Source organism: Dunckerocampus dactyliophorus, chromosome 15, assembly GCF_027744805.1.
Source record: "Dunckerocampus dactyliophorus isolate RoL2022-P2 chromosome 15, RoL_Ddac_1.1, whole genome shotgun sequence".
Lineage (NCBI taxonomy): Eukaryota > Metazoa > Chordata > Actinopteri > Syngnathiformes > Syngnathidae > Dunckerocampus > Dunckerocampus dactyliophorus.
Window position 1 is genome coordinate 20,783,291 of NC_072833.1, and position 18,304 is coordinate 20,801,594.

The following is an 18,304-nucleotide window of genomic DNA, read 5'->3' on the forward strand; positions in this document are numbered from 1 at the left end:
AGTCTGGTCTGCTTAAAGGAACAACTTCTTGTACTGTTAGAAGGAAATGCATCTCCATTCTTGCCACATTTGCCACCTAGTTGCCTTTTGTAGGGTTTAAAGGCACCATGTGTAATAATTTGACTGTAATATAACAGCTTCAACATCATGCTGACGCGATACAGGCTTGTAAAAAGTATTGTAAAATAATTGTACACTAAGTCCCCAACTAACGAACACAATTGGTTCCAGACGACCGTTCTTAAGTCGAATCAAAATTAATATGACCAATGATATAGGTACTACATGTACGTGTATACATATGTATGTAAATATGAGTTTGGATGCAGTAGTAATATTAAACGAGGATAATTAATGAAAAAAACAATAATAAAAATGATATAATAATACGTAATGATAAATGTTATTTACCTTTGAAGAGGTGTGGTCGAGGATACGTCGTTAGTGGTGGAGGAGGAGGAGGCGGAGATATTGAAAAAAGGACAAATGATCGTCGTGGTTAGACTCTTCTAAAAGAGGTAGTGTTCTGTGGGTGGTGTAGAATTAAGCAGGCCTATTAACTTTTCATAAACTTTAATCACACGCTCTGTCCGGGTTGTATCATCCAGCTAAAACTTAGCTTTCCTAGCTTTACCGGAAGCTTTCTCTACCCAGCTTCTGTTAGTCTCATTAGCGCCAAGGCTGCCTCTTGGTCCCATTAGCAGTGTCACAGTGCCCACTTCTGGTCAAGCATGTACAGTAGCAGTATAAATACTGATTCCTAAGCACTACAAGGCAAAATAAAATAAAATATAAACCAGTCGGCTTGTGTTGGTATCGGTGAGTGTTCGCTAGTCGGGTGTTCGTAAGTTGGGGATCTAGTGAATTGCCATTTGTGGCGCCCCCTATGGGTTGTGGTGAAAATGTTTTGGAAGACATGCTGGCATACACGTAATACAGTATCCTCAAACTTGAATAATCGTTTGACAAATGTTCAATGACTTATGGACAATTAGTGGGACATTTTGCTGGTCAGTCCCTTAAAAATGTATACCAAACTTGGTGGTGAGGCACACTATGTACAAATAAAATAAAAACATACTAAGAAGATATATTAGGGATGTCCCGATCCACATTTTTTGGCTTCTGATACGATCAGATTTTTTTTATAGTCTTGCCAATCTGATCCGATCCGGTACAGATCTTTGTTTTTTGTTTCTTTTTTCAATAATAATAATAAGCTTTTTCTACAAACATGAATTTGTGGGATTGAATATGGTTATGAAAATTCTCGTCAAAGTATTAAACATAATGCAACCGAAGTATTGCTGAATTTACTTTTTTATTACACAGCATGACTAACAATGTTGTTTGGCTTTTGTAAGAAACACCTGTGAATCAGGTTCCTAAAACAATAAAAGTCCATCCAATAAAAACTAAAATTGGAAAAAATGGGCATGCAAAATACTTTTAGGGTAGGACTAATCATTTTATAGATCAATTTGTGGAGTGATTTAGAATGCATGACATTTTTTAAACACATCTCTCTTAGGGCCCTATGAAATTTGTTTTATTTTTTCCCAAATTCCGTTTTTTCCGTTGAATTTTTTTAGAATGCAGTTTTTTACCATTTCCAATTATTTTACCAGCATAGAATGTGTGCTATTTGGGTTAGTGAATAAAATGCAAAAATCCTTACATTTATTGATGCAATACATCATTGGCCCATTTTGTCCAGTAATTGAGAAATGGATGTAGCTTAGCTAACTTTTCTAATGGGATGTCAGCCTCAGCACATATTGATACAAAATCTTCAACAAACTGTAATGCCCGTGCTTGTGATTATGGAAGATGACACCCATATTTTGTCTACACAATTAGACAAATGTGACAAAGAGCACTCTTATTTTGAAGGCCAGACTGTGTTGTGTTTGTTGAGAATGGCAGCCGACGGTACTGGTTGCAAGATTAAATGTGCCTCTCGTCTTTTTTCACTCAGAACCTGCACGTCGTCAGTGGGCATTTTGTAAAATTGTTCTTATTGGCCGATATTGGCCGATCTTCACAAATACAGCAAATGGGCAGCCGATCCCGATCCTGAAGATTGGATCGGGACATCCCTAAGATATACCTATGTAAACAATCTTAGTGCAGATCTTAGAGCAGTAGGATGAGTGTAAAGTGCAGTCCTGTGCAAAATTCACTTCTTGATGGACATAGTGAGTCTGTTGAATGTGTAGGGGAAAAATGAATTGGATAAAAACTGTTTTTGAATCTGGAGGTCAGAGTTTTTATGTTTCTGTACCGTTTCCCTGAGGGAAGCAGTCTATGTTGAGCCTGCTTCACTAAGTGAGCTGTATTTAGGGACCAGGTCAGGTGAGATGTAATGTGGACGCCCAGGAACTTGATGTTGTCAACACGCTCCAAGTCTTCCCCTTTGATGAGGAGAGGAGCGTGCTCTGTCCTCCTGGGCCTCCTGTAGTCCACAATGACCTCCTTGGTCTTGTTGGTGTTCAGAGGAAGGTTGTTATCTGAACAACACTGAATAAGGTGCTGGATCTTCTCTCTGTAGTGAGCCTCATCGTTGTCCGATATGAGACCCACTACGGTGGTATTAGCTTGTTTAACAATGTGGGGAGAGGAAGAGATGCGAATAGTTACTGGTACAATCACATAACGTGTGGTCGCTAATGTTTTAATGTGTATTTAAATGACAAAAAGGGCACAAAAAGAGCTGCTCCAGTAGTACCTTTAGTGTGGTGCAATAATTGGTTTTTTTTAGCACATGTACATGAATCAACTGCAGGGTCTCAGGAAACAAACACTTGGCCACGAACAACCATCTTCTGCTCGGGAATCGACAGCCAAGTTGCTCCTTTTTTCCGTCTTCGCACGTGTCAAAACTCACACGTTCACAGCGTACACAAACGAGCCAAATGCTCGGTGCGAACCGAAAGGCGATGGAGATTGCTCGCTTCATTGTAAGTGCAGCAAGCGAGTGTATTTTTCGCTTGTTGAATTAAAGTGCAAAAGTGTTGTGACGAGGCCGATCCATCACTGGGACGGCCATCTCACACACAAATAAGGGGGTCCTGTCTCTGTGCTATATTTTATGTTAATTATTTGACTCTTTTATTGCACTTGTCAGTGCACTGGAAGATGTCATTCCTGACCATCCGTGCACCTCATCAACCTCCAAGCCTGAGTCCCACTGGCGGTGTCCCACTTGTCTTACTTGGGTGTTGTTTACTCTCACCCCGATGAGGACATCACAATGTCAATCAGTGCCTGTTGTCTCCTAAAACAGGTCCGTATTTCTCGGGCATTCTCTTCAAAGAAAAGAAGGCAGTATTGCTGCCGGCATCTCGACACATCCCTGCACAACTTTTTGCCTTTTTTCTTTCACTCTTTGTGTCCTCAGGCTTGATTCTCATCTTTTTACACTCTTGAAGAGACATTCCTACATATAATAATGATAATGATGATGACAGAAAAGTGGAGGAGTAACGGCAATCACAGGAGTGTTTTTATACCTCACTAGTTTCTTCATACATACATTTGTTTTTGCATTTCAAAGACGTTTATACCCTGCAAACCAAAAAGACCCATACCTGCTATAACAGTATTTAATCATTCCTGCCATCTCTGTAATTAGCCTTATTAGAGATGCTGACATTTTAAATACCTACATTGCAACATCTATCCTTTTGTTGTTATTTCATCCAAAACGTCAATAATGAAATTTTGATGTGGCTTTTATGCTCCTTCAATTAACTTTCTGGAAAATTAGTGTGACGATTTAGTGATAATCTGCCATGAAGATAAAATAAAAACATTCTTGCATGACCGCATTATCCCAGTTTGTTTTTTTTTCATTTTGATTATTATTTTTTGATTACGTAGGTGTTTGTGCACCACTTATGCTTATTAGCTTGACCTTTTGGAAAATTTGCATGACGATTTTCCATATATCCAGCCATCCTTTTTCGATGCCGTTTATCCTCATTAGGGGGGCTGTGGTATGCTGGAGCTGACTTCGGGCAAAAGGCGGGGTATATCCAGGACTGGTCAGCAGCCAATTGCAGGGCACATACTGTATAGACAACCATTCACACTCACATTCATACCTATGGACAATTTAGAGTCGCCAATTAACCTAACATGCATGTTTTTGGAATGTGGGAGGAAACCGGAGTACCCGGAGAAAAAAAAACCCACGCGTACGGGGAGAACATGCAAACTCCACACAGAGATGCCCAACGGAGATTCAAACCCAGATCTTCCCGATCTCCTGACTGTGTGGCCAACATGCTAACCACTAGGCCACCGCGATGCCGATTTCCGTGTCGATGGAAAAAAAAAGTTATTGTATGAGCTGATTATCTATTTTTTTTGTTTTGTTTCTTGTTAATGCAGATAGTATTGTTGATAGTATTGTTGATCTAAATGCCCTCACGTGCTCAACAGCTTTACTCTGCCAGGGAAAAGTGTGATATACACTTCCCCTGTTATGCAGAATGTATTTGACTTTGATGTTTTGTTGTTATGCAAATTTGGAGCGGCCGGACCGGAGCAGGAGGGGATAGAGAAGAAGAGAAAAGAAAACAGATGGGGGGTGCGGGATAAGAGGGTGACAAAAAAGACAGAGACAAGGACAACAGTAGCAAGAACAATTGTGACAACAATAACAAAACAACAGAAACAAACAGGACTACATCAGCAAATGTCTGTGACGTCTTCTTGTTAACGTTAAGTAAAGTTTCTTATTGCTTACACATTTTCACTTATTATTTTTATTGTTTTTTATTCTGTTCTATGATTTCAATAATGATATTTTATGTTATTATTATATTCCAATTATTATTATTATTATTTAAATTGTTTTATTATTATATATGTATTTTATTTTCATATATTTTTTATATTATAATAATTACAACAATTATTATAACTCCACTTTTCACGCTTTCTCTAATGAATCATTGTTTGTCTTGTGTCTTTTCCCGAAATAACTTTCTTCGGACTAAAACGTCCATACTATAAGGTGTTCCACCTGTTACGCTACTGTGTTCTAAACAACGTTGGAACTTGGAAACAGGAGCTGTGATTGCTGTCGGAATGGTAGGAAAGAAAAAAAGCAACGGTTGGAGTATGCAAGTCTTTTTTAGCTGTCATTGCCATCCCGCTGTGCCAAAGAGTCCAATCCTCTCATCCTTAATCGCACTGACGTGCTAACTCATCATTTTCTTTCATCAAGGCTTCTTTCTCTTTGCTCACGGGCCTCCTCGTGTTAAAAGGCAGCCCACAGCTATGTGAAACATCCTTGCCTTACAACACAAAAATGCCGTGGAAAGATAGCTAAAGAAATAGCAACACACTGACATCCTCCTATTGATACCTCAGCTAATCCAGGCTAATCCGTATTTGTTGGCTTTGTTCAAAAAGGGAAGGCCAGCACTCTGAGCCAAGACAGAATTCAAGAATTCTGTTTTTTTTAGCAATGCGCCTTCTCTAGAACTTTGTTTTACTGATCTTCCACTACAAGATGCATATTAAATAATATGCATCTCCTGTGTCTGTGTTACTATGGTAATTGCGCAATACAGTGGAACCCATTATGTTGACGCCACTTGGACCGGTTGACTCACATCAACATAAGCCGAAACCAGAACTGCCCATTGCTTACACATTTATTTGAGACAACAGACCTGCTGTGGTAATTTTGTTGTTTGTCTTGACTATAATGACAAAAAGCTTTTGTACATGCGCTAATCTTTCTTTGGTGGGTAACGTTCCCCCCCATTTTATTTGTGTGCTGTGGTAGGATCCAGCTTAATACTGCCATTTTGTATGAAGAGTGCTTTACACTGGACACAAAGTCACTGTGCACATGTTAATGCTGTGTTTTGCCGCTGCTTGTTAACTCACTGTTGTCGTTTCATGCGGCATAGCGATAATGAAGACGTTAAAAATACTACAAAACATGTCAACATAAACGGACCCGATTGTCGACCATATATTTCAACATGGACTTAAGAAGGCAATTTTTAATAATAAGAACACAGTGGATTGGGACTTGATAAGTTCCACTGCATCAAAAACAGTGATGTGCGGTCATGGGAGGCAATAAATCAATATTTGTCCATTGAGCTGTATTATAGATGTATTTTCTGTAAGATGCCAAGCAAGTAAAAATGATGAAATATGATATGTTATAGAAACATTTCATTTCATTCATTCTTTGATGTGAGGGTGACAGAAGTAGCATGAGCTAGCAGAAAGTCTAAAGCAAGATACTTTTTAGGTGCTGCTAAATGAATGAATTAATTTGACTGCCAAGATGGAGGATTATCCACTTTGATCAAATTTTAAGACTTTATTTTAAGACCAGTTGACCAGTTGATTTTAAGGCCAGTTCAAAAATGGCAAGTATTTACATTTTGCACTGTTGGATCTTAAGGTTCTGAGTTTTTGCTTCAAAATGCAAAAAGAAGAAATGGGAGTGAGACAAAAAAAAATTGTGAGTGAGCAAACAACCTTGACGCTGAATTAAGCTGTTCATCAACTGATGAAAACGAAAACGAAAACCCCCTAAAATAGAAATAGAAATGTTGAAAAAGGACTCACTAATGGACTCTAAATTGTCCATTGGTATGAATGTAAGTGTGAATGGTTGTCTATATGTGCCCTGCGATTGGCTGGTGAGAAGTCCAGGGTGTACCCTGCCTCTCGCCCATAAGTCAGCTGGGATAGGCTCCAGTATACCCCCGTGACCCTAGCGAAGACAAGCGGCATAGAAAATGAATGGATGGCTGGGACTCACTAATGAGTAGCTGCACCATTCTTGTTAATTACCTCAAAAATGGGTTTGGGCATGCTTGATGCCAGTGTTTCCAGGAGGCTAGTGGGAATGTTGCTCCCGGTGGTGAAGGTGGCTTCACCAATGACATCCACTGTCTGGAACTGATGTCCATTTTTGTAAACTCCCCTCACCATCCATCCCCAAATGTTTTCAGTTGGATTTAGATCAGGGAACTCGCAGGATAGTCCAAAAGAGTGAGGTTATTCCTCCTTTGTCAGGTGGACATTGTGAACTGCAGCGCTGTCCTGTTGAAAAAGCCGAGAGCCTTCTGTCTTGAGGGATGCACCCTGCAACATCTCCACATAGCCAGCTGCTGTTTGACACCCCTGCGCAACCTGAAGCTCCATTGTTCCATTGAAGGAAAAAGCACCATGGAGTTGCCTCCTCCACTGTACCGTGTGTAGCGTTGAAGGAAACGCTGGCTTTGAAAATGTTTCTTGTTCTTAAAAGCCTTCTCTCACAGATGCTATCTGATGATTATTGGACTGCACTCAGCACCAGTAACAACTTTCATTTGCATGGTCTCGTGTCTTGAAGGACAGCAAATCGGATTCTCTGGCTGACATTTTTTTGGGTCTACTTGACTTTTTTGTTCCATAACAGTATATCAGTTTAACACTAGTAGTCCCAGGGTTTTCTTCCTCCTGCTCACATGCCGACAGGACAGCCAAAAAGGCTGTGTGGTCTAAAATTAATATCTCAGTAACCTACAGTTACTCACTTCTGTTTTGTAAACGCAACCATTATCTGCCAGATTAGCAGTTCACAGATGATCTCTGACGAGAACCTCCTTCAGATTGCAGTGGAAAATGTAAATTCTTGAAATTTTTTAACTGGTCTTAAAATTTTGATCAGGTGTGTATACCCAAACTCATCAGGAGTTGATCAGACTTCTCTGATCAACTCTTTTCTCCTCTTTTTCTTGTTATCCTCTTATTGAGCAACCTGTATAAAAAAAAAACAAATGTAGAAAACAAGGAAACTGTCCGAGACCAGTTTACTGCATGTCATGAATAATTGAATCAAACAAAACACCAATTCCACAAACTTGGCCTACTTTGAAAGTGTAGCTTTTAACACTTAGCCCTTCAAAATGGCAAAAGTCTCATTCTTATACTGCTATTTTGGAGCAAAAAGTCCAAGGGCTTGAGAGGTTAAAAATGTTTGTTTGTGTTTCAGATCCAGTGACTATGGCACCACCTACACCAAGCTCAACTTGGTACCAGGGACCACCATAGTGGTGACCAGCTTCTACATCTGCCCCACCAACAAAAAGAAGGTAGGACGTGTCTTTGTTTTTATTTATTTTGTGGATCACAATTAATGAAAACATGAATTGAAGCATCCAGTCTTGACTTGTTATGCCCTATTTGTCATATTTGGCATGGTATCTGGGGACTACTATGATATGTTGTTATAGTGTTCATGTAATTTATCCTTTTTTTTCTTGCAATTTCTACTTCAAAGTCATTTACAGCTGCAGCTTTTAATTATTGATTTTCCCCTTGATGTGTTTGTAATCCACTGCCTTCAGCTACAAGAAGCACATTTCAATCCGCTCAGCGTTCTTGTGAACCCTTGTGAGTTTCCCACAAGGCGGGCAGCAGATAAGCCGAGTGATCCAGTGGGTGACTTTTACGGTCCTAATTGTCTGATGTCATCCATGCCAGTTTGTGATCTTGAGAGAGATGCACTTCTGTGGCTTTCTGGGAGGAAAGTGTTGCTCTATTGCATTTTTGCTAACCACAGCTATGTACTGTATCAGTTTGTCCATCGGTTGCATGCGTTTAACAGGCTAGAAAAGAGGGGTAGAGTGTAGAGTGTTTAAACACGCTGCAGGAAGGTGTGTGTGTGTGTGTGTGTGTGTGTGTGTGTGTGTGTAACTGCTTTTATTTGTGGTGGTTGAATGTGATGAATAGCATACTGTAACTCCTCCAGCTATATAACCCCTATTTTCAATTAACCAGTCTCCTATACCGCCGGGGTCCGTGGTCTACAAAAGCAAAAAATAACCGCCTAATTAGTGCCAGGTCAAAAAACTAACTGGCAAATTCCTGATTCGGTGTTTTTAATTCAACCCCACAATGTGCCTCAAGCACCACATATTGTTCATTTTGTCATTTGTGACTTGTGGTAATCTCCAGGGTTATCGCATGGAAAGAAAGGAAGTTTTTGAGAAAATGGTTTTGAATCATTTGAATTGTATCCAGTTGTGACTCTGAAAGTAATTTGTGTCCAGTCACTTTCCAACTTCGTGAAAAAATGACTTTCAGCTGGAAGCTAAAGGACAAATAAAGAGACCGGAGCGGCGATATGATGGCTAATCAATGAAAGGCTGTCAGGTTTGCATGCTTGCTGGCGTTCAGAGGTGAAGGTGTGCAAAGTCAGCAGTGATGGAACGGCCCCTTGTCGACCCCCCTGCAAGGACGTCCACCTTGCTCTTGTTGCATTGTAACATGACCACTTCAACAAAGCCACCCAATGCTGGGATTATAAATCGTTGCGCAACCATCTTTGCAGATTATGACGCTGCATCATCTTTGACCTAGCATTGATCTCTGCTGCTGTATCGTTGTTGTCCTCCTGTGCCTTGCTGGAGGCCCCTCGCAAAGCAGGCCTAAATGGATCGACCTGACCCGCATCCTCCGTGTGGATCGATAGACAGTGAGTGCTGGCTCACCCTGAGGGGAGACCGTGCTCACATGTAATTGCTACCTTATATGCATTGACTGCTTGTTTTCCTGCAGAATTTAAGGCTTGATGGATGTCCTAACAGAGAGGGACACCATAAGCTATAAGCAGGCAGCTGTGGCTAACAATTAGCTGCAAGCTGACAGTCGGATTTCTTTCCTTGACTTGAGCACAGATCAACGTGACAGTTGCCGCTCTCTTATTGACAGATCTGCAAGCAGACTCGACGTGACAAACATATCGATGACGCCGGCAAGTGCATCTGCCAAGGTTAAAAACCGAAGCAAGCCGGGGAGTGTGAAACTCAGAAAAAAAGAGACATGCTTCCCTTTCCTTATTCCTCGCCAAATGCAAATGAGAGATGATACGATAAATTGATTGAGCACAAGCGATTAGCACGTCTGCTTGACTGTGCGTGTGACAAAAATGAGTGATGTTATTGACGAATGAGAAGCAGGAAGGACAGACGGATGGCTTCCTTAGGGGGCGGGAGAGTTGTCTAAAAAAAAATGATGGTCCCTCGCATTTGCATAGTTGCATCACCACATTAGCGTGCCTGCACAGGACGATGGCATCTATAGGTCTTGTGGCATGGGACATACATTTATTATGGGTATTGACTAAAAAACAGTGGGATGAGAATTGAGCATTGTCAAACGTCACTACTGGGATGTTGAAGATATAAATCATCATTTCCAGTGGCAGTGTTCTAAACTGGATTTTTTTTTAATTATTTGAGTTAAAAATTAAATCATGTTAATAATATTGGCTCAAATTTCGTTGAAATTTGGTTTGACTGTCCAACTGTGGACTGTAAAAAAACAGCATTCAAATTCAAATGAGATATTTTTATTGATTTTTGAATTGGATTCTCACTCATTCCTTTTGGAAGAAATTAAATACAGTGGTACAATTTTTCCCATAGGAAATAATGTAATGAATAATGAAATATTAAAAAAAAAAAATTATAGAGAATAACTATGGTTAAAACGATGCAAAATCGTTATAAATGATGAATGAAATTGATAAATTAACATAAATGTCCCTTGTTGGGAAGATGGCGAGAAGCGGGGAGAGGGTGGGGAAGATGAGATCCATACCAACAACAACTTGTCGTCATCTTTGATCGTTTGTGATCTCTGTTTCGTTAACATTAACTTCCCTGATTTCTTCTTAGTTTGCCAGGATGGAACTTATTCTTGATGGCTAGTGGACTACTTTGTGTAAATGATCTAATTTGAGTTATTAAAGTGAGTGTGCCTGTCAAGATAGCCTAGTGTTGTGTGTGTGATCCAAGATGGCTGAACAAAGAAGCAATGCTGATGGTAGTGTGTCACATCTTTACTATAATACCACCAAGTGTCAACATGCCAAAGAGTAATTACAACACTTTTTTGCATGCAATAATATATACTAACAAATACATATATGTGAAAAATATATATATTTATTTTTTATGTCAAAAGGTTGTTAAAGTAAAGTAAAAAGTGATACATATTTAAAGACAAAGCTTTGTGTTATTATTGGTTGTTGGTGTCAACATTTCAGCTTTTTCTCATTGTGCCTTTGCTCTAATTTTACCATTTTTGCTGTTTTTAAATTTTCATTTTGTTTCAGCAGAGAAATGAGCCACGGGCCACGGATAGCCCCTGGGCCGCACTTTGGGCACCCTTACTTTTGTGGCTTTTCATCGGGTTTGGGTGTGTGGCATCGGCAATGGTGGTTTATGGAGAGAGGTGCTGGTCAGTGTGTTAAACAGTCAGCCCTAACAATCCGCGTTGCCACAACTCGAAATTTTTTTTGGAGGTGCATGTCTATGGAGTTATGTTTGTGCCTTAATTTTGAGGTAGCAAAGGCATATTTTGATCCATAGAAACATGCGTTCTCTCACTCTCTCTAGCCTTCTTTCTCAACCTCTGCACTGTGCTCACTCAAATCGATTGTGACTGACGTGTTGGCAACCCCTGCTATAGGAGAATCCAGGAAAAATTTGAATGAAATTCTTTGTCAAAAACCAAATCATATGAAAACCGGGGCTTCCGAAAAGTGTTATATTCGTTCAAAAACAATCAACTTTGACAATAAATTTGTTCTAAATTGGGATTTTTTGGGGGGGAGGCCGACAAACTGATTTGAATTCGTCATCCCCAGGCAGCTCCATTAGTCATTTACCACCACAGCTGATGGGATTTACATCAAGTGCTTTCAGCTTATACTTGATGTACTTTTATACCCAGGACTTTCACAGTAGCTTTAGTTTTTTAGTCACTGACACTCAGAAAAATGCCATGAGACGAATTGATGCCTCTAAATGTAACGCCTGCCACATTGGAGTGTCTTTTCAATTCAACATAAATTGCTTTAATCTGCAACTGAAGAAAAAGTAGATCATGAAGGCCCCCACCCCCTTATTTGAAAAACAAATATGTAAATATTAAATAACATTATTCGTAAATAAGTGCACAAAACTGATGGCCGTCTCTCTCAGTTTTCACCCCATTCCATGGCAAGTGTGAAGGAAAGAGAGCGAGTGATAAAAAGGCAAAATCTAAAACTGGAAAATTTATGTTTTTTTCTTTTTGACTCTTGGTGTGTGTGTGTGTGTGTACGTGTGTGTGCGCGCACATGTGCGTGTGTGTATGTGCGTGTGTGTGTGACTGCAAGCAGCACTGCATATAAATTGATACATTCGCCGACTCTACTTGCAATGGCAGCCCAAAAGACACCAGGAATTAGACATGGCATCTGACACCCAGGGGCGGACATACCATTAGACAAACACAGACAATTTCAAGGGGCTCCCAAACATCTCATAAAGACTGATGATTTATTTTTTTCTTTGATTTAAAGTATACATTACTGTTTTAGTCTTAATTCATGCGCTTAAAACAAAATCAAAATGTGTACACTATCATGGTCGTTGGCACCACTCCCCCCCCCCTTGTCATGCAATGGACTATTGCATGTTACTGAGCATGTGCAGATTGAGGAAGACGGTAGTTAAACAAACCTGTTGGCACATTCTGGAGAAAAATGAAGCAGAGTAACCCCAGTAGAAATGAGAAGAGGAGGAGAGTGGAAAACTAAGAGATTTTATGAAAACTACTGAAGGTGTCAACTCTTTTCACAGACCCAACATACGTAGCCACGCAACGACAGCAAACAGCTCTGCTGCCAGCGCAGAATGCAGTAGTTCAAGTGCAGATGAAGATGAGAGTGGCGCTTTTCATCACAAAGATATGAGTATTAAAGCAGTAAACTACCTTAAATGTTGCTTAATGTTCTTATCAATTACAGCAAAAGCATTGAGAGGATTCATTTGTTAGGTAATAATAATTCCCCAGGAGGCTTTAAGGACTTTATCTAGGTCCGAAAATAGGAGAATTTTGTCATACTCATTAGTAGATAAATATTCATATTTGAAATGTTTGTTGTGGGAGTCTATAAACATGGCTATTGTTTATTGGCCGATCAGCAACGTAAGCTGACAGATAGCTGTTGAGGTGAGAATAAAACTTTGTCAGTGCAGTACAAGGGTGCTGCGGGCCCCAATGACTGGATTTGCCCTGAGCCCCCAAATGACTAAATACGCCCTTGCCAAAAACATATGGGATATGATCATATATGAGTTGTTCATCTTATTTTTGTTGTAAACAAATATATATATACACTGCTCAAAAAAATTAAAGGAACACTTCAAAAACACGTCAGATCTAAACAATGATCAATGATGGGGTGTCAGCCATGCGTACAAGCACGTGGGGGCCACACAAACTACTGAGAATCTTTTTGAGTTGCTACAATGACATTTTGGCAAAATGGACCAGTGTGTTAGGTTTGTTTCATTTTGGTGTTGTCACCTTTTGACCTGTGTGTTTCTTTGAAGATCCCTTCACTCCCTGAGTGGGCGGCGCCACGAGGCACACCTGTAGCCACTTGGTCATCAAGGGCTCTTAAGCCACATGGCTGCAGGAGGAGGACGTGGGATTGTTACTACTGGTTTGCATGCTGCCCGCGAAACACCAGTTTGTTTGCTCCTGTGCTCTTGGCCTTAAGATTGCTGTGATATTTCTTAGTCTGTTCCACGTGCTCCTCGCCTCCTGTGACGCCGTCTGCTCATCAGTGAGTTGTTGCCTTTTTCCACGGTGCCTCTTTGTTTTACTACCTTAGTTGCACCGTTCTACCTCAGTTTGGACTCAGAAGTTTTCGCTATTCCTTTGTTACTTGGTTCTCGCTCTACTAAATTAAAGATATTATTTTTTTTTACCTGGATTGTGTCTGGCTCTTCATATTGGGATCTCTACCTGACTGCACGTAACACAGTGTGCTGCATCATTTTTTCACTTTCATTTTTAGGGTGTCTTTGATTTCCCCCCTCTAGGGTGATCATTTTCATTTCTATCAAATTATGTGGCATCATTTTGTTACTAATACATCACCCACTTATTATCAGGAAAGATATTCAAGATCATTTTTCCCCCAGTTTAGATCTGATGTGTTTTCGAAGTGTTCCTCAAATTTTTTTGAGCAGTATATATATATATATTTGTGCATGGCTCAGATACTTCAAACATTGCAAAACGCACACCCAATATACCAGAGCTCGAGACATCTTCCATTTCCCATGGCAACCCTCCGAAGTTCACGCGTTCTTAAATTTAATGCACATAAGTCGGTGTCGACTTTATGCTGTTATCTCTGCATAGATTTGACTTTTGTTAGAAAAGTAACTTATATTTGAGAGCGTATCATAAAGTAAATAAAAACAAGTGACAAATGTAGATCTTGAGTTAAAGCTCTGAAAATTGACCTCCCATGAGGGACACGCCAATCGCTTCCGGGTTAAATACGGAGCCATTTATCAACAAACACCCTAGAATTTATTTGTTTCGGATAAATGTCAGCGACATATAATACAACAGAAAAAGTAAGTAAAATCCGACTAGTAATGATTAATAATTTTGCCCACTTCGCCTGTTTTTTTGCGTGTGACCTACGAGAGGTTAAAAAAACGGCTGTCAAAACGAGTTACACTGCTCGATAAAAACAAAATTTGTAACTCACCCGACGAAAAAAATCATTTCAAAGTGCATCAAAATCTTCTCCAATATATACAAAAATGAAAAAATCTTACCTTAGACTTGACAATGGTTGTTAAACCACCGATTGCTCGTCGAATTGAATGATGCTGCTTGATGCTGCCGAGGTCGTGACTGAACGTACATTACGCTGACACGTGGCGTCCCCTGCTGAACGCGTATTTGGCGAATAACCAGCGGAAGGACACGAGTTTTGTTTGGCCCAAGAAGGCACTTTTTATTTTCTAATTCAATATTTACTAGCAATACGCAATTTACGCTGTGAACTCAAAGTGTACGTACATAACGGGTGGGACACGAAATTTGTGTGTTAGACTTTTGTTCAAATAATCCTATTTTACTCTTTTATACACATACAAATCACTTTAGTTGCAGAGTTGAGTAATTATTCCATGAATATATACCATTGTAATCATCACGGGGTTTGTTTTTCCATGGAATTATGTTCTTCAAAATTTTCAGCGGCAGGCGGACACAAAGGTAATGTACTTTTCACTAATGATTACACGACAGTTATTTTTTTTACACTGAGAACATTTGAATAAAGCACGTTAGAAACCAATTTCAGACATCATTCTTTCTAAGTAGAAATGACAAAATTATCAGAGAAAATATTGTTTATTTCACAACAAAAGTAGACGTGCTTTACATGTAACATTTCAATGTCCAAATATAGACACGTTTTTTACAACATAGCCGTGCTAGCGCAAAATAAAAATAATGAACAGGCTTAATTTATGGTTTGGTAAGCTTCCTCACTCTATAAACATCAGAGTGATAGGGATAGTACACATTGTTAGAACAACAATTTCAAATACTACTCAAGTGAAGTTGAAGACAACAAAGGGTACCCTTGATCTGAGCAATGCACATATGTATATATGTGTGTATATATATATATATATATATATATATATATACACACACACACACACAGTATATACAGTGGAGTGAAAAAGTATTTGCCGCCTTCCTGGTTTCTTATTTTTTTTGCATGTTTGGCACACTTAAATGTTTCAGATCAGGAAATAAATGTAAAAATTAGTCAACGACAACACAACTGAACACAAAACGCAGTTTTTACATTTTTATTATTAATTATTATTCAGTTCATGCTCAAAAACCCCCCAACGTGGCTGAACAATTCTGCAAAGATGAGTGGGCCAAATTCCTCCACAGCGCTGTAAGAGACTCATAGCAAGTTATCGCAAACACTTGATTGCAGTTGTTGCTGCTAAGGGTGGCCCAACCACTTATTAGCTTTAGGGGGCAATCACTTTTTCACACAGGGCCATGTGGGTTTGGATTTTTTTTCTCCCTTAATAATAAAAAGTTCCATTTAAAAACTGCATTTTGTGTTATGATGTCATTGACTAATATTCAATTTTGTCTGATGATTTGAAACATTTAAGTGTGACATATATGCAAAAAAAAAGAAATCAGGAAGGGGGCAACCACTTTTCACATCACTGTGAAAAAGGGATGTTAAAAAGAACCTCCTCTCCATCTCTCAGTTGCTGGGAGTTTGCTTAATGAAATTAAGAATGTTGTTCAAATAAAATGTTTCCCTCTAAACCCCGCCCCTTATAGGCATGTCTTGGCACACGCAGTGAGTCAGTGAATCAATCAGATGTTCCATCATGGCTGTGCCCCAGTGCACAAAAAACAGGTCCATCAAGGCTCCAAAATCTTCTGGAAAAGTCTTCCAAGAAGACAAATGGGAAGCTACAAACTATCCAAATAGTTTTGTCCATATCTGACTTGCATCTTCGGAATTAATGAATAAAGAAAGGAAGAAGTCAAATCGAGGCCATCACGTAGGTCAGCTCTTTATCCAGACGGCTTGTGACAGCTCACAGACAGCACATACACATACACACACTTCACTCCGCTCCTGACACCAAACTGTCAGTCCAGCGCCTGTCGAGTCCTCCTGTCGTGGCCTTGTCCTCGGGCCTTTTGAAGAACACAATGCAGTGATGGATGAGGAGAGGAGGCAGGAAGTGCAGTATTTCTGTACGTGTGTACTTTATGTATGTCCTAGTGGAGACACCTTAAAGGTACCCTATTATGTAAAAGTGTCTTTTTAATGGTGCTCAAACAGCAATATACAGTATGTCCATAGCTACATGAGCCCGCCCCATGTACACGCCCACCACTTTTTTAAAAATAAGAGAAAGTGAGTACGACAAGACACATAGCGACTGGTGATCTTAGCAAAAAAGCAGTCTTTGCTACACGTCTTACAGTAAAATAATGCTGTGTTTATGTTTATGTTGTGGGGGGGTTTTGGTGAAAAACTGACTTTTTTAATGATGCTCTAACAGTAATATGTGTCTCTCGAGCAAGTTTGTGAGCGCTATGATCACTCTCAATGGTTTGCTCCACTTTTGAGAGAAGACGCGTTGAAACGCTCACTTTTGAAGTTGTGTGCTTCCCTACACATCTTAAAATAAAGCTGCGCCAACTAGCCATCAGTCAGCTGTAGACGTGGGAGCTGGAAGTTTGGTCATTTTATTTTCTAACATTAGCCAATGTTGCTCACGTTTGTGTCCTCCTGTCCCTCTCCTTAAATTGTTGTATGTGATATATGGAATCTATTACATTGGACAAGTGCAGAGTTACATTGAACAGTAATCCCTCGTTTATCACGGTTAATAGGTTGCAGACCAGACCGCAATAACTAGGATTTAACATGAATAAACAGAATATTTTAGCATAGAAAACCTGTTTAGGATTTTCTAAATATAATTTTTACCATTATTAGAGAACTGTAGATATGAAATAACACCCATATCATCACCTTTACACTCATATTAGCCAATATAGTTTATAGTCGTGCTCATGTGTGTTTCAATAAATGTCTTCCGGACGTGTGGACAGGAAGTGACATCGGGGATTCACAGTTGAGTTTTGGCTGGAGTGTTGTCATGATGATGATGATTACTATGATTATTATTATGTTATTATTGTGTTGAAAGATAAATAAATATAAAATAATAAGAGCCTGCAGATGGCAAGTCTGGTGCGTGTTACTCGTGACACCTAATGGCTGGTGTAGACGACAGTTCACTAACATCTTGTATTGCCTTAAACTCTATTTTTATTTTAGTTCATTTATAACATTTTTATGCTTGCAAATGCTTAATTTAGGCCAAGAATACATAACATTTGCTTAAATATGCATTTTTTTGACTAATAATAGTCCATAGTGAACCACGGGCCAGCGATCATTTATTACTTAATTACATTTTGAAAAACCTCGGTGTTCGAACTGCGATGGAGCGAGGAACGACTGTAGATTTGTAGATTTTGGACAGCACCAGTTCACTATTGTGGTACATCTGAGACTTAATTTAAAATTGGTGGAAAATACTATGATATGGGACCTTTAAATTATCATGGGAAGTCTTCAAAAATGGTCACTGTAATGTGTTTTCCCATGACCTGAGATGGTGCCAGTCCAGACTAGACTCATGGGCACCACACACGGGAGGCGACATCGCCTCTACTCAATTGAACCTGCACGGTCGGGTGATTATCGCAGGTCACCGTCCAGCCAAGCGACACGCAAATTCGTGCGTGTGAAAGTTTGTGTTCGTGCGTGTCATCGTGCACGCACTGGCTTGCGATGTGATCCCAGAAAGTTAAAAAATGTTCAACTTTTCATTGC

At 39.6% G+C, this 18,304-nt stretch overlaps 1 protein-coding gene across 6 annotated transcripts in view; it reads left to right on the plus strand.

Annotated features, from left to right (window-relative positions):
- sorcs2 (sortilin-related VPS10 domain containing receptor 2) overlaps window positions 1-18,304 on the plus strand; it is a 206,508-nt gene that overhangs the window by 87,869 nt on the left and 100,335 nt on the right. For all 6 annotated transcript variants that reach the window (XR_008566212.1, XM_054752879.1, XM_054752880.1 and 3 more), the window contains exon 3: window positions 8,021-8,120. Coding sequence is in view for 4 of the 6 variants with exons in the window: in XM_054752879.1 (XP_054608854.1) it covers window positions 8,021-8,120 (100 nt within the window). In the remaining 2 variants the exon portion in view is untranslated. The remainder of the gene's footprint in view (window positions 1-8,020; window positions 8,121-18,304) is intronic.